We start from the raw sequence: 13,322 nt of genomic DNA on the forward strand, positions 1-13,322 counted from the left end.
TTGTTTTTTAAACTCCTGGCCTCAAGCAATCCTCCCTCCATGGCCTCCCAAAGTGCTGGGATTACAGGTGTGAGCCACTGTGCCCAGCCTGAATGGTTTGTTTTTTAATAAAACAGACTGTGAAAAATGTCTATCAATAAATAAAATTTGACTTAAAAGGTTAAATTAGTAGCCCTTTATAGTAACACTATGTACTAGCAAAAACAGTAAGCATCTTTAAAAATCTTCACTACCTTATATATGTGGTATTTTAGAGAACTGCTTTATGAATTCCTACTTGATAACTACATTCATTCTTTTTTGATACACAATAATTGCACATATATAGGGGGTACATGTGATGTTTTGACATATGTATGCAACGCATAATGATCAAATCAGGGTATTTAGGATATCCGTCACCTCTCTGCATTGGGAATATTTCAAATCTTTTAATTATTCTGAAATATACCACAAATTACAGTCACCCTACCATGCTATCAAACACTAGAACTTATTTCTTCTAACCATACGTTCATACTCATTTATCAACCTCTCTTCAAACCCCACTCACACCCTCCCAGACTCTGGTATCCATCATTCTACTCTGTATCTCCCATTACATTCATTCTTGAAAGGCATTTCCACAGAGTCCTCAGGTGCTTTAAAACAACAACAACAACAACAACAACAACACTGGCCCCTTTTAGGAAATTCCAGTTTGCCATAGTTCCTACCAATCACACAAAACATATGCGTGTGCAATGACACCTGGACCGTTTTACTTATTTATGTTACCTCCCTGGCACATGCTGGAATTCTAGCTTCTGACATCTGATCTGTTATAGTCAGTAAACAACCAAACAACTCAATGATTGTAATGAAGTACAGAAAAATAGCTATGAATTAAGATGACTTGATAGTAATGTAACTGTCCCATGAATCTTTTCCTTGGAATATTACTGATGGAGTATATGCCCACCCAGCCACAATCTATCGATCCCTTCAAAAAATACAGATAAGCTACAGAAAAGTGAACTTTAATAGAGAAAGCATAGTTACAAAATAATCCTAAGTAATATATATGAGATGTTCCATATGACTACAACTATTTGTGATTAATTTTACATACCACCAGTTGCTGCTGCAGGTAAAAACGACATATTATCAAGTAAAGCCTTCAATAGAACAGATCCAAATCCTGGTTGACATGGGTCACATTTGCCATTACTGAAAAATTTTTTAAAAGAAAAATTGTAAAGACATTACTCAAGGTCTAAATTGTACCCTAAACCTGGTGTGGTACTTAAAAATCTTAGCTCTATAAAATACCAAAAGATAACAGGGACTGATCATACTAAGGATCACTGTAAATTTTTTCTTATGCATTAAACCATTATCTTTACAAGAGTCAATACTGACCATTAGCTCTTAGACACTTCCTAGATACAGCAGCAAGTAGGAACCTTTAAACATTAAGAACCCGTATATGCAGTTTCAATTTCTACGGTTTCAGTTATACATGGTCAAGTACAGTTCAAACACAGGTGAGTACAGTACAATAAGATATTTTGAGAGACCACATTCATATAACTTTTATCATAGTATATTATTATAACTGTTCTATTTTATTAGTAGCTATTGTTAATCTCTTACTATGCCTAGTTTATAAATTAAACTTTACTGCAGGTATGTACATATAGGAAAAAAACAATACCATATATATGGCTCAGTACTATCTACAGTTTCAGGTATCCACTGGGGAGGGGAGGGGTCTTGGGACATATTCCCTGGGGACCAGGGCAGACTGTTCTAATTTGTTTCAGGGTTTAGAAAAAAGGGGTTTGCACAATGCTACCAAAAAAAGTCGGTAAGATTGTTACATAACAGAGAAAACACTTTAGGGCAAGAAAAGACAACCAAGGAAAATAGGAGTGAAAGGGGTGTAAGAGTTCCCTTGCCAAAGTCTCCAAACTGCTACCAATAGGCAGAGAAGCTCAGCAGACTTCTTTTCTTAAAAGTTAAATAGGCTAGGCACGGTGGCTCACACCTGTAATCCCAGCACTTTGGGAGGCTGAGGCGGGCAGATCACAAGGTCAGGAGATCAAGACCATCCTGGTTAAAATGGTGAAACCCCATCTCTACTAAAAATACAAAAAAAAATTAGCCGGGCATGGTGGTGGACGCCTGTAGTCCCAGCTACTCGGGAGGCTGGGGCCGGAGAATGGCATGAACCCTGGAGGCAGAGCTTGCAGTGAGCCGAGATAGCGTCACTGCATTCCAGCCTGGTCAACAGAGTGAGACTCCATCTCAAAAAAAAAACTAAAAAAAAGTTAAACATCCTTATTTAACATGACACTTTCACCTAAGAACCCAAAATTCTTGCTAAGATTATCAACAATCTTCATCAACTTTTGAAATTCTCTTAAATTACACATACATTAAACAAGGATCAAATTACACTATAAACAAGGTATCACCCACTAAATTGCAGGTGTACCTAGAAAGTATGCTTTCAACTTAAAAACATACCAACCTAATGCACAAGGCTAGAAATCGGGCACACTTATGGGCTATACTTCGTCCTGCCTCAAAGAAGCAAACACGTATGATGTCTGACAGACATTTTCGTGTTTTTGAAAGTAAGCTCTCATTTCCTTCCTTTGAGCTGCAAAACAATAGCAGACATTTAGACTCATCTTGTATTTTCAATCACAACATCCAAAAGGCAATCAACAGTGGTAAACAAAATTTTAATTATTAACCTTCCAGGTCCATTTGAATGAACTCCAGCTAACCAACAGAGAGTATCCAACACAAGGCTCTGGGCATGTTCTGTGATCTGGCCATCATCTGTTTTTCTGCAAAGAGTGTTAAGAAGCTTCTCATGAAATTCTGAAAACTGTAACATGGCACATCGTTGCACTCTACAAAAAAAGAAAATATAAACACATTACCGACCAAAACAGAACAACTAAAGCTATCACAACCTGCCTGGTAATGCAATGTTTCATTTTAAATCATGAACATCGCAAGTACATTTAAAAACAATTAATAGCTATATGTCAAGTATTTCATTTGTAGAAAAAAATTTAAAAAATTACATTTACAATAATGTGTTGTAATATGACAAGGAATGTGTATAATTTCTTTTTGTTTTGTTTTTTTTTTTTCCTCCAGAAATTGGGTGTCTCTCTGTTGTCCAGACTGGACTCAAACTCCTGGGTTCAAGTGATTCTCCTACCCCCACGTCTTGAGTAGCTGGGACTACAGGTACACGCTCCCTTGCCTGACGAGTGCATGTCAAATTAATATCTATTATCCATTCCTGCTACATAACAAGCACTGTGCAGACACAAGAGACAAACCAATGAAGTATAAAGACAACTCATACTCTCATCAAGATTATAATTATTTAAGAAAAACGAACAAACAAAAATTTTCAGGTAAAAGATTTTTATATTTGTGTGTCTATGTGTGTGTTGCTGTTTTGCACTTTCATTACTACAAGAATAGCAAGATAATGCAATGAAATTACCTTTCCTTAGAAATTGATGTTTTCTTAAATCTTCGAATGGTGACAGAGACCTCTTGAAGTAAATCACAGCCCCGGAGGTTTTCAGATTTACGGGTGCCACTTGTATTTTCATTCTTAACATTAGATGATTTTTCCTAAACATTACAAATAATAATAAAATTCAAAAAAAAAAAAACTAAACTAAAAATCATTTACCATTAAAGTTATAAAATAAAGGAAAATAATTGAACTGTGGCCATCAAAACATAAATCTCAAATTAAAATGATAGCTTTTACCCTCATATTCAGTAAATGACTAATTTTCTCCAGAATTACAATAGGGGAAAAAAAGAAAGACACAGCCACTATTTTAAAGGCAATAACCCAATGATTACAGATGATAAAACCAAAGTCCTAAGTCCAATTCCCGCTGAGTGCGGTGGCTCAGGCCTGTAATCCCAGCGTTTTGGGAGGCCAAAGTAGACAGATCACTTGAGCTCAGGAGTTCGAGAACAGTCTGACGAACACAGTGAAACCCCATCTCTACCAAAAAATACAAAAGTTAGCCAAGCATGGTGGCAAGTGCCTTTAATCCCAGCTACCTGGGAGGCTGAGTCAAGAGAATCACTTGAACTCAGGGGGTGGAGGCTGCAGTAAGCTGAGATCACATCGCTGCACTCCAGCCTGGGCAACAGAGCAAGACTCTGTCTCAAAAATAATAATAATAATAATAATAATGAAATAATAAAATAACTACGTGAGATATGTCAGGTTCCCCAATTGCTAAGGTTCACTTACTTTCAATATTTAAAAAAGGGAGATAACAGAACCTGCTATGCCTACCTCAGAGTTATAACGAAGATTACATCAGATAAAGTACACAGAGGTCCTTGAAAAACTGGAAGACCTATATATATGTAAGATGATTGGTATTACTGATCAGTATCAGTATGATACCTTATGAATAATGATGATAAACAAAACCTCCTTCCTGAGTTCCAGGAAATCCAAGATAAGTCAATTGTAAAGAGCTACACGGTTCACAGCTACTTTCAGAAAATCAACCATGAGGATTAGAACCTATCTTAAAATTATTCCCCAACTTCTTTCTGTATGCTCCCAAATATTCACCAAAAACAAGATTGTGAGTTGCCAATAGAGGGCATATGAAGAAACTCTCATACCAAAAAAAATAAATATTATGGTCTAAAATAATCATAAAGGGAAATATCTGCTAACAATTACTCTCTATTCAGTACACATTATAAAAGCTAGGTAATTTGCCTAAAGTTAATTCAGGCTGGGTGCGGTGGCTCACGCCTGTAACCCCAGCACTTTGGGAGGCCAAGGTGGGCAGATCACCTGAGGTTAGGAGTCAAGACCAGACTGGCCAACATGGTGAAACCCCGTCTCTACTACAAATACAAAAATTAGCTGGGCGTGGTGGCACATGCCTGTGATCCCAGCTACTAGGGAGGCTAAGGTGGGAGGATGGCTTGAACGTGGGAGGCAGGGGTTGCAGTGAGCCAAGTTTGCGCCACTGCATTCCAGCCTGGGGGAAAGAGTGAGACCCCATCTCAAAACTACAAAATAAAATAAAATAATAAAGTTAATTCAAAACATTTCTCTTTCCAAATATATTTAAGTCACGCCAAAGAAAAAATACAAACAAATCAAGTGTATAGTAAAACATCACTGAAGGGTCATACTACTTTTAACAGTGTATTAAATCTGATCCACAATGTTTACAACAGTATTGTTATTGTTCAAAATGACAGTTTCATACCTTGCCTGCTGCAACTTTAGCCAAAAGTGAAGCAAGTGAGTAACCCTTGTTACTCTGGTGTTTTAGGGATGGAAGCCTTACTACAGGACGTATTCCACCATTACAAATCTCTTCTGTTCCTCTTTCATTCACTGCCTTGACATGGATTAAAAACGAACGATATTTTCCTCCTGCCATACCTAGAGAAGTGGAGTAGAATGGGGAAAATAACTGAATCACCAATAAATTCCACTGTTTTTCATCTTCATAGAACAAGATCAACAACTAACTCCACAAAAAGTACAGTAGGCCAGAACTTTCAAATTACACTGTTTGAGCAGAAGAAAGTTGAACCACCTGCACATGCTGTCAGCAAAAAACAATGAACAAAGGAATGATATGAATAGTATAAAACCATTATCTTTGACTAACTGAGATAAACATTTGGCATGTTTTTCCCCCAATCTTATTCATTTTAATGGTAAAAATGTTGTAAACTACATACACACAAACACACACACACACAAAACTGTCATTAAGCTATCATCCAGATAATTACAGAATGTATATCCCTCCAGTCTTCTTGTGCATACATGTACACACATCCATATATATGTGCATATACACACATAGCATTACAGTACTGATGGCTAAAAATGTGCATGCAGGCTTTAGAGTCACTACCTGGGTTTGGATAAAGGATCTGCCATTTATTACGCACGTGACAAATTATCCTCTCTGTGGCTCAGTTTTTTTATGTAAAATGATACTAATAGTTCCTACCTCAGAGTTAACTAAACCACTCTTAATTGTGCTTGGCACAAAGAAAGCATTCAAGTAATTATTATCACTAGTACGTGTTTTACATTAACTAAACTGGGATACTATACAATCTACATATAAAATACATTTCTTAATTATCATCAAATTACTACATCTGCCAGCAAACTATCAGTCTGTTGCTGCATTACCAGGTATTAAATCTTTTCAAGATTATAAATGCTATCACTCTACTTAGCTACCTGCCTGCTGTGCTAGCACTACACCGTTACATTTTTCTTAACACTACTGTACTATTCTCTGTGTTGTGGTAGCTGACATTCTGTTTCAAAATTTCTTTGGCCAATGTTACCCCTTTACTCTTCCATAAAAAGTTAGCACTTACCTTGTTCAGTTTCAAAGACGTTGGGGAGAATTTTATGGAAAAAAAATCTTAGTATACTCTAAGAAAATTAATATTTTTAACAGTACTGAGGCTTTCCAAATACATGTCATGTAATTCTACACTCCATTTTGTCAAAATCGGTACTTTTGGCCAGATGTGGTGGCTCACACCTGTAATCCTAGCACTTTGGGAGGCCAAGGTAGGAGGACCCCTTAAGCCTAGGAGTTGGAGACCAGCCTGGACAACACAGGGAGACTGTGTCTCTAAAAAATAAAAAATTTTTAAAAACACCAATATTTCTATTTCCACATAAAAATTTAAGATTCACACTCTCACTGAACAAAACTTATAATCTAAATAATTTGAGATTTTATTACTTTTTGTTCACATGAAACCTAACACATAACATCTCGAAAACCTAATGACAATAAGAAAGCACAAAACCTGCATATATACAGGCTAAGTATCCCTAATCTGAAAATCCAAAACGCAAAACTCTTTGAAAGCCGATATGATGCTAAAAGGAAATGCTCATTGGAACATTTCATAGTTTGTACTTGTAATACAAATATTACAAGTATACCACAAATATTCCAAAACCAGAAAAAAAATCTGAAATCTGAGACACTTCTGGTCCCAAGCATTTCAGATAAGGGATACTTGACCTGTACTATGTCTGCAATTAAACGGTTATGTGTGAATGTGGACAAACATTAGGAAGCAAACGTACACAAATGTAAATAGTTGCCATATAGATGCTCAGCTATTTTCTTGGGTTGGAGAAGGATCGCTACATCCCACCCCACCCCAAATTTCTTTAACAACTGAACTAGTCATTTTGTGTTGTTTTTTTAAATTCATCCCTAGGATACAAAAGCCGAAAACGTCCTACTACTGATATTTCTATTTATTATCAACATGATAGCCCATTATTTTAAAACATTCATTATAATCTGCATTTGTTTATGACACTCAAATCATTGTATATGACACTGTCAAAGCTCTTCTAATAAAAATCCTCTTTTGGCCTGGAGCAGTGGCTCACGTCTGCAATCCTAACACTTTGGGGAACCCAGGCAGGCAGATTGGCTGAGCTCAAGAGTTCGAGACCACGCTGGGCAGCACGATGAAACCCCGTCTCCACTGATACTACAAAAAATTAATCAGGCATTGTGGCACACGCCTGTAGGCCCAGCTACTCAGGAGGCTGAGGCACGAGAACTGCTTGAGCCTGGGAGGCGGGTGTTGCAGCAAGCTGAGATCACAGCACTGCATTCCAACCTGGGTGACAGAGTGAGACTCTGTCTCAAAAAAACAAAACAAAAACCTCTCTTGGCCAGTGGCAGTGGCTCACGCCTGTAATCCCAACACTTTGGGAGGCCAAGGTGGGCAGATGACTTGAGGTCAGGAGTTCCAGATCAGCTTGGCCAACATGGTGAGACCCCGTCTCTACAAAAAAATACAAAAATTAGCTGGGTGTAATCCCTGCTACTTGGGAGGCTGAGGCAAGAGAATCACTTGAACCTGGGAGGCAGAGGTTGCAGCACGCAAAGATCGCGCCACTACACTCCAGCCTGGGTGACAGAATGAGACTGTCTCAAAAAAACAAAAACAAGCCAAAAAAACCTCTTTTAAGGGAAGATACTGTAATAATACGTAATAAAACTCTGAAGAGATAAGACTCTGATGTGATAGAAAGGGTAAAAATGGCAGAACATAATGTCTGCTTACTCAAAAGAGCTCTGTTACATCACACTAAGTCATCCTGTAGTCATTTCTTCAATGTTTTTTCAAAAAGCACTGAGACCTCTAAGACACAAAAAGTGGGATCAGATAACCATACAGTTACTTATGACAGGAAATGACCTCAGCTACCAGCAAACTGATGAAATTTCAAATGAAAGTCCCAAAGAAAACAATCTTATTTTTTTGAGATCAGGTTTTTTAAATTCTTTTTACAACTGTGGTATTATTAATTCTGCTTTTGTAAAATACATTACTTCACCTTTAACAAGTTTGGGGCTTGTTAACGTCAACATCCCAGCATGCCCTGATAGATCAAGGCCACTAGCAAGCCATACTGGCCCACATAGAATGTCTTCTTTATGATCCTCCAAAAATGGACATAATCTAAGACCTAAAAAGAAAAATACATATTTTTCTTTTAAATTCATTTATTTAAAATGTAATATTTAATAAGCAAATATCATCCCATTTACATATAATACCACCACAAAAATTACCATACTTAGAATGTGTTAAAATAAGAATTATCATGCTAAGGAACTATAATCAATTATTTGTTATGTTGCTTTCCATTCCCATATTATTTTACAATTCACCTTTATTTTCAAAAAATTATAAATCACGACTTGATTTCAAATCCCAAGATATTAAAAACCAAGAATGCAAGTATTAGCGCAGCTGTGTTCACAAAAGATGAGCTGAAAGTTAAAGCATATTGCCAAAGCAGAATTATAGGTTATTTTTTAATTGTGTTCTTGAAACCAAGTTTTTGCAAGCCATAAGGAAATCTTGCCCGACATGTTGCATTCAGATCACTACTCCTTTTACTGTCATGGACAACAGCTCTATAATTTAACTCACACTGTGATTCCTCTACATCCATGTGCTGCATTTCTTCATTCAAATCAACCAGGGACGGTTTCCCATTTTGTTCCACTTCAATGTTAAGAGCTGGAGACAAAGGAAAGGTGATCTGCCTATCTACTGCTGTTTCTAGAGGATAAAAATATTAGTAAACTTAATTTTCTTTAATATCAATGATTTATGTGCCTAAAAAATCTAAAATTTCCTGTTAACTTGGGAACTTGTGTGATTTTCATCACAGATGCTTTAAAATGGTTGGAGGAAAATTTTGATTCAATTGTTTTATACATTCTTCTCTCTTTTAATGGTAATAAAATATTTACCTCAAGAAACAATCTGCAGGCACCTAAACTAAAAGTTCTTACCCTAGGCTGCATAGTACAAGCATTTGCAGAGCTTTAAAACTACTAAATCCTGAGTCCTCTACCCAATTAATTCAAAATCTGTCAAAAGATTGCACACATACGAACACACCCATATACACATAAACTCACATAGATACACAGACACACATACAGTCATCCGCCCCTCGGTATTTGTAGGGAATTAGTTCCAGGACCCCCCCAGATGCCAAAACCCACAGATGTTCAAGTCCCTTATATAAAATGGCATAATATTTGTATATAATCTTATTCATATCCTCCTGTATACTTTCAATCATCTGTAGTTTACTAACAAAACCTAATACAATGTGAATGCCATGCAAATACCATTTATTTATTTCAGACAAAGTCTCACTCTGTCACCTAGGCTGGAGTGCAGTGGTACAGTCATAGCTGACTGTAACCTCCAAATCCTGGGCTCAAGTGATCCTTCTGCCTCGGCCTCATGAGTACTGCCATCTGAGTAGTGCCATAGGTGCGCACCACCACACCCAGCTAATTTTTTTTTTTTAATTTTTGCACCCATGTGGTCTTGCTACACTGCCCAGGCTGGTCTCAAATTCCTGGGCTAAAGTGATCCTCCTGTCTTGGCCTCTCAAAATGCTGGGATTAGAGGCATTAGCCACCATATGTGGTCTGATATTACTTTTTATCTGTATATTTTCTTATTGTATTTTTTTTTTATTTCCCAACCCCCCAAAAAATATTTTCAATCCATGATTGGTTGTTTCTGAGGTTGGCAGACTGCTGGGATGTGAAACCCACAGATAGAGAGTGCCAGATGTATGCAGTGCCAGGTGTATGCGTACTTTTTCAAAAAGGAAAATTTTCAAGTTTCAATGTTTCAAACTGGAGTTAAGTTGCCATTTTACCATGAAATTATCTCCAGCCCCTTAAACTAACTTATTAAGGAGAAAACACTGAGTAGTAACAGCTAGTTTCTAACCATGCTAAATGTGTATAATCTACTTTAATAACTCAGTACAACAAATTCTGAACTTGTAAGAAAGCTAAGTAAAAATGAGCGTATTTTTATTACATGAAAGGCTGGCTTCACTAATAACCTTGAAAGTAACTTCCATAACAGTTCTATTCACAATCAAGTCTTCTCCTAGGAAAAGAAATACATAAAGCTAGTAATGCTAAAAGTCAAACTAATTTACACAGGAACTAATTCCACTTCCAAAAAAACATAATTATATGATTCAAGTTTATGCAATTCTGAACATTACTGGGTTACTGAAAAGTTTTGAAATATTCTCTGAATTACTTTTCTAAATAAAATCACAAAAAGTAGAGCAGGCAAATGGCAATAACGGGCAGAAAGGGACACGAAACTTAGCCAAGTTGAAAATTAGTTTTCAGAAATCAACCACAAAATAAAATCTTCAACAATAAATTTTGATCCATTCTTACCATTGACTTTCCCTAATCCTGGAGCTTTATTTTTCAGCAGTGTCACTTGTATCTGTGGAATATTGGTGATGTTTGAGTTCAAAACGAATTTGAAGTCCACATGTCCAACCATACAAGCTTTAGGTAGCACTAACTCAAATACATGTTCATCCCAGCTGTTGCTGTCAAATAAGGGGGAAAATGCTAAATAAAGCAAATATCTTACTTCAGCCACAACCATATTATCATTAAGGTCACCTTTCCTACTTTTTGCTTTGCAGCTTCCAACAAAATTTAGTGTTTCTCAATGGGATCAAGAGAGAAAATAGCTCCCAATGGGGAAGGTTAAACATAGGGTAATGAATGATCTTACTTTAGAAATCTACACCTGCCTTGAGACTTGTACATACCAATAAACTCTTATTCCTCAAAGTGTGAACGATTTAATGTGAATATCTTGCAAATTCCTGGTACCCACCCTAGATCTATGAGTAGGGTCCCAGAATCTTCACTTTGAAACAACAATTTCTTGCATTTCTTATATATATTCATTCTTGGGTTTTAAATGCTATATATATGCCGGAAAATGAAAATCTCCAAACTGCTCCACTAAATTTAAGGCTCACATCCAAATGTCTACTAAACATCTCAAACTCATTATGAAAAACCCACTCTCAAATCTCAGTAAACAGAAACTTCATTTTTCAGTGAACTCAGGCCAAAACCTGAAAGCCATCCTTTATTCTCTTCTCTCACACAGTATGTTCAACACATCAGCAAATTCTATTCCTTGTACCTCCAAATTATATTCAGAATCTAACCACTCTTTTCACTACCTCCATCACTACCACAATGGTCCAAGCTACCATCAGCATTCCTGAATTAGCACAACAGCAAACAAACTAGAACCACTCTATCACTGCCCTCCACCACCACAACCATCATTCTAAATACAGAAGTCAAAGTAATCTTTGTAAAATATAAATCATACCACATCACTCCTGTATTCAAACCTGCTAACACTTTCCCATCTCACGTAGCATGAGAGTCTTTTTTTTTTTTTTTTTGAAATGGGGTCTCACTCTGTCACCCAGGCCAGAGTGCAGTGGCACAATCATGGCTGGACTGCCTGGGCTCAAGTGATTCTCCCACCTCAGTTTCCCAAATATCTGGGACCACAGGCACATACCACCATGTCCAGCTAAATTTTTTTTATTATTTATAGAGACAAGGTCTCCCTATATTGCCCAGGTGGGTCTTGAACACCTGGGCTCAAGTGATCCTCCTGAGTCAGTCTCCCAAAATGCTAGGATTACAGATGTGAGCCACCGTGCCTGACCTTTTATAAAGGCATTCATTATCCAGCTCCCAGGTACCCTCTACCTCTTTTTTTCTTTTTGAGATGGAGTCTCTCCCTGTAGCCCAGGCTGGACTGCAGTGGAGCGCAATCTTAGCTTACTGCAGCCTCCACCTCCCAGGATCAAGCAATTCTCTGCCTCAGCCTCCCGAGTAGTTGGGATTACAGGTGCACACCACCACACGCAGCTCCTTTTTGTATTTTTAGTAGAGATGGGGTTTCACCATGTTGGCCAAGCTGGTCTCAAACTCCTGGCCTCAAGTGATTTACCTGCCTTGGCTTCCCAAAGTGCTGGGATTACAGGGGTGAGTGACCATGTCCAGCCCACAGCTACCTCTTTGGATCTCCCTCCCTACCACTCTTCTCTATATTCACAGCATTCCAACAACAATGGTTATATTACTCTTCCTAGAACTCACAAAATATACACCTCAGGGTTCTATATTGCTACTGTCATGGAAGCCTTTCTTAGGCACCTTATATTGAAAATATCATACACACTGTCTCTCTTTTTCTCTCACTTTCTCACACTTACATGCAATTACCTATCCAACAACTACTCGATTGCCATACTGTTTTAACAGTCTTCATAGCTTCTATGCCCATATGGCATGGTATATGTATCTGTCTACTTTCTATTGCCATTAGGAGGTAAATTCCATGAGACCCATATTACTAGTGACTACAACAGTGCCTGCTTTTATTAAATACAAAACAAGCATTTGAGTATTTGTTAAATAAATCTGTGAACTAAGTGACCAAACTAATTGCAGTAGTAAATTACTCTCATTATTTTATCCTAAAATTAATAAGAATAAGAATATAACAGTTTCCAAAATCAGTATGACAAATAGAAGGAACAAAGTCATCAACATGCAAAAATTAGCTTACATATTTGTTAGAGACAACACAGAATTCCTAGGTATATTACTATTTATCTTTTAGACAGTTTAAAAGATAAACAGGTCAAGCACGGTGGCTCATGCCCATAATCCCAGCACTTTGGGAGGCCAGGTGGGTGGATCACCTGAGATCAGGAATTCGAGACCAGCCTGGCCAACAGAGTGAAACTCCGTCTCTACCTAAAATACAAAACTTAGCTAGACATGGTGATGCGCGCCTGTAATCCCAGCTACTTGAGAGGCTGAGGC

The 13,322-nt window shown here is 37.4% G+C and overlaps 1 protein-coding gene across 12 annotated transcripts in view; it reads right to left on the bottom strand.

Moving 5' to 3' along the window:
• Positions 1–13,322, bottom strand: part of BIRC6 (baculoviral IAP repeat containing 6) — a 262,265-nt gene that overhangs the window by 176,140 nt on the left and 72,803 nt on the right. For 8 of the 12 annotated variants that reach the window (XR_004428401.1, XM_033176090.1, XM_033176081.1 and 5 more), the window contains exons 13-20: positions 10,836–10,996; positions 9,034–9,165; positions 8,432–8,563; positions 5,283–5,461; positions 3,518–3,651; positions 2,745–2,906; positions 2,516–2,647; positions 1,112–1,209 (exon numbers count right to left, since the gene is read on the bottom strand). Coding sequence is in view for 11 of the 12 variants with exons in the window: in XM_033176090.1 (XP_033031981.1) it covers positions 1,112–1,209; positions 2,516–2,647; positions 2,745–2,906; positions 3,518–3,651; positions 5,283–5,461; positions 8,432–8,563; positions 9,034–9,165; positions 10,836–10,996 (1,130 nt within the window). In the remaining variant the exon portion in view is untranslated. The remainder of the gene's footprint in view (positions 1–1,111; positions 1,210–2,515; positions 2,648–2,744; positions 2,907–3,517; positions 3,652–5,282; positions 5,462–8,431; positions 8,564–9,033; positions 9,166–10,835; positions 10,997–13,322) is intronic. The other 4 variants (XM_033176087.1, XM_033176086.1, XM_033176084.1 and 1 more) reach the window with 2 other exon arrangements.

Source organism: Trachypithecus francoisi, unplaced genomic scaffold (genome assembly GCF_009764315.1).
Source record: "Trachypithecus francoisi isolate TF-2019V2 unplaced genomic scaffold, Tfra_2.0 Lachesis_group17, whole genome shotgun sequence".
Taxonomy (NCBI): domain Eukaryota; kingdom Metazoa; phylum Chordata; class Mammalia; order Primates; family Cercopithecidae; genus Trachypithecus; species Trachypithecus francoisi.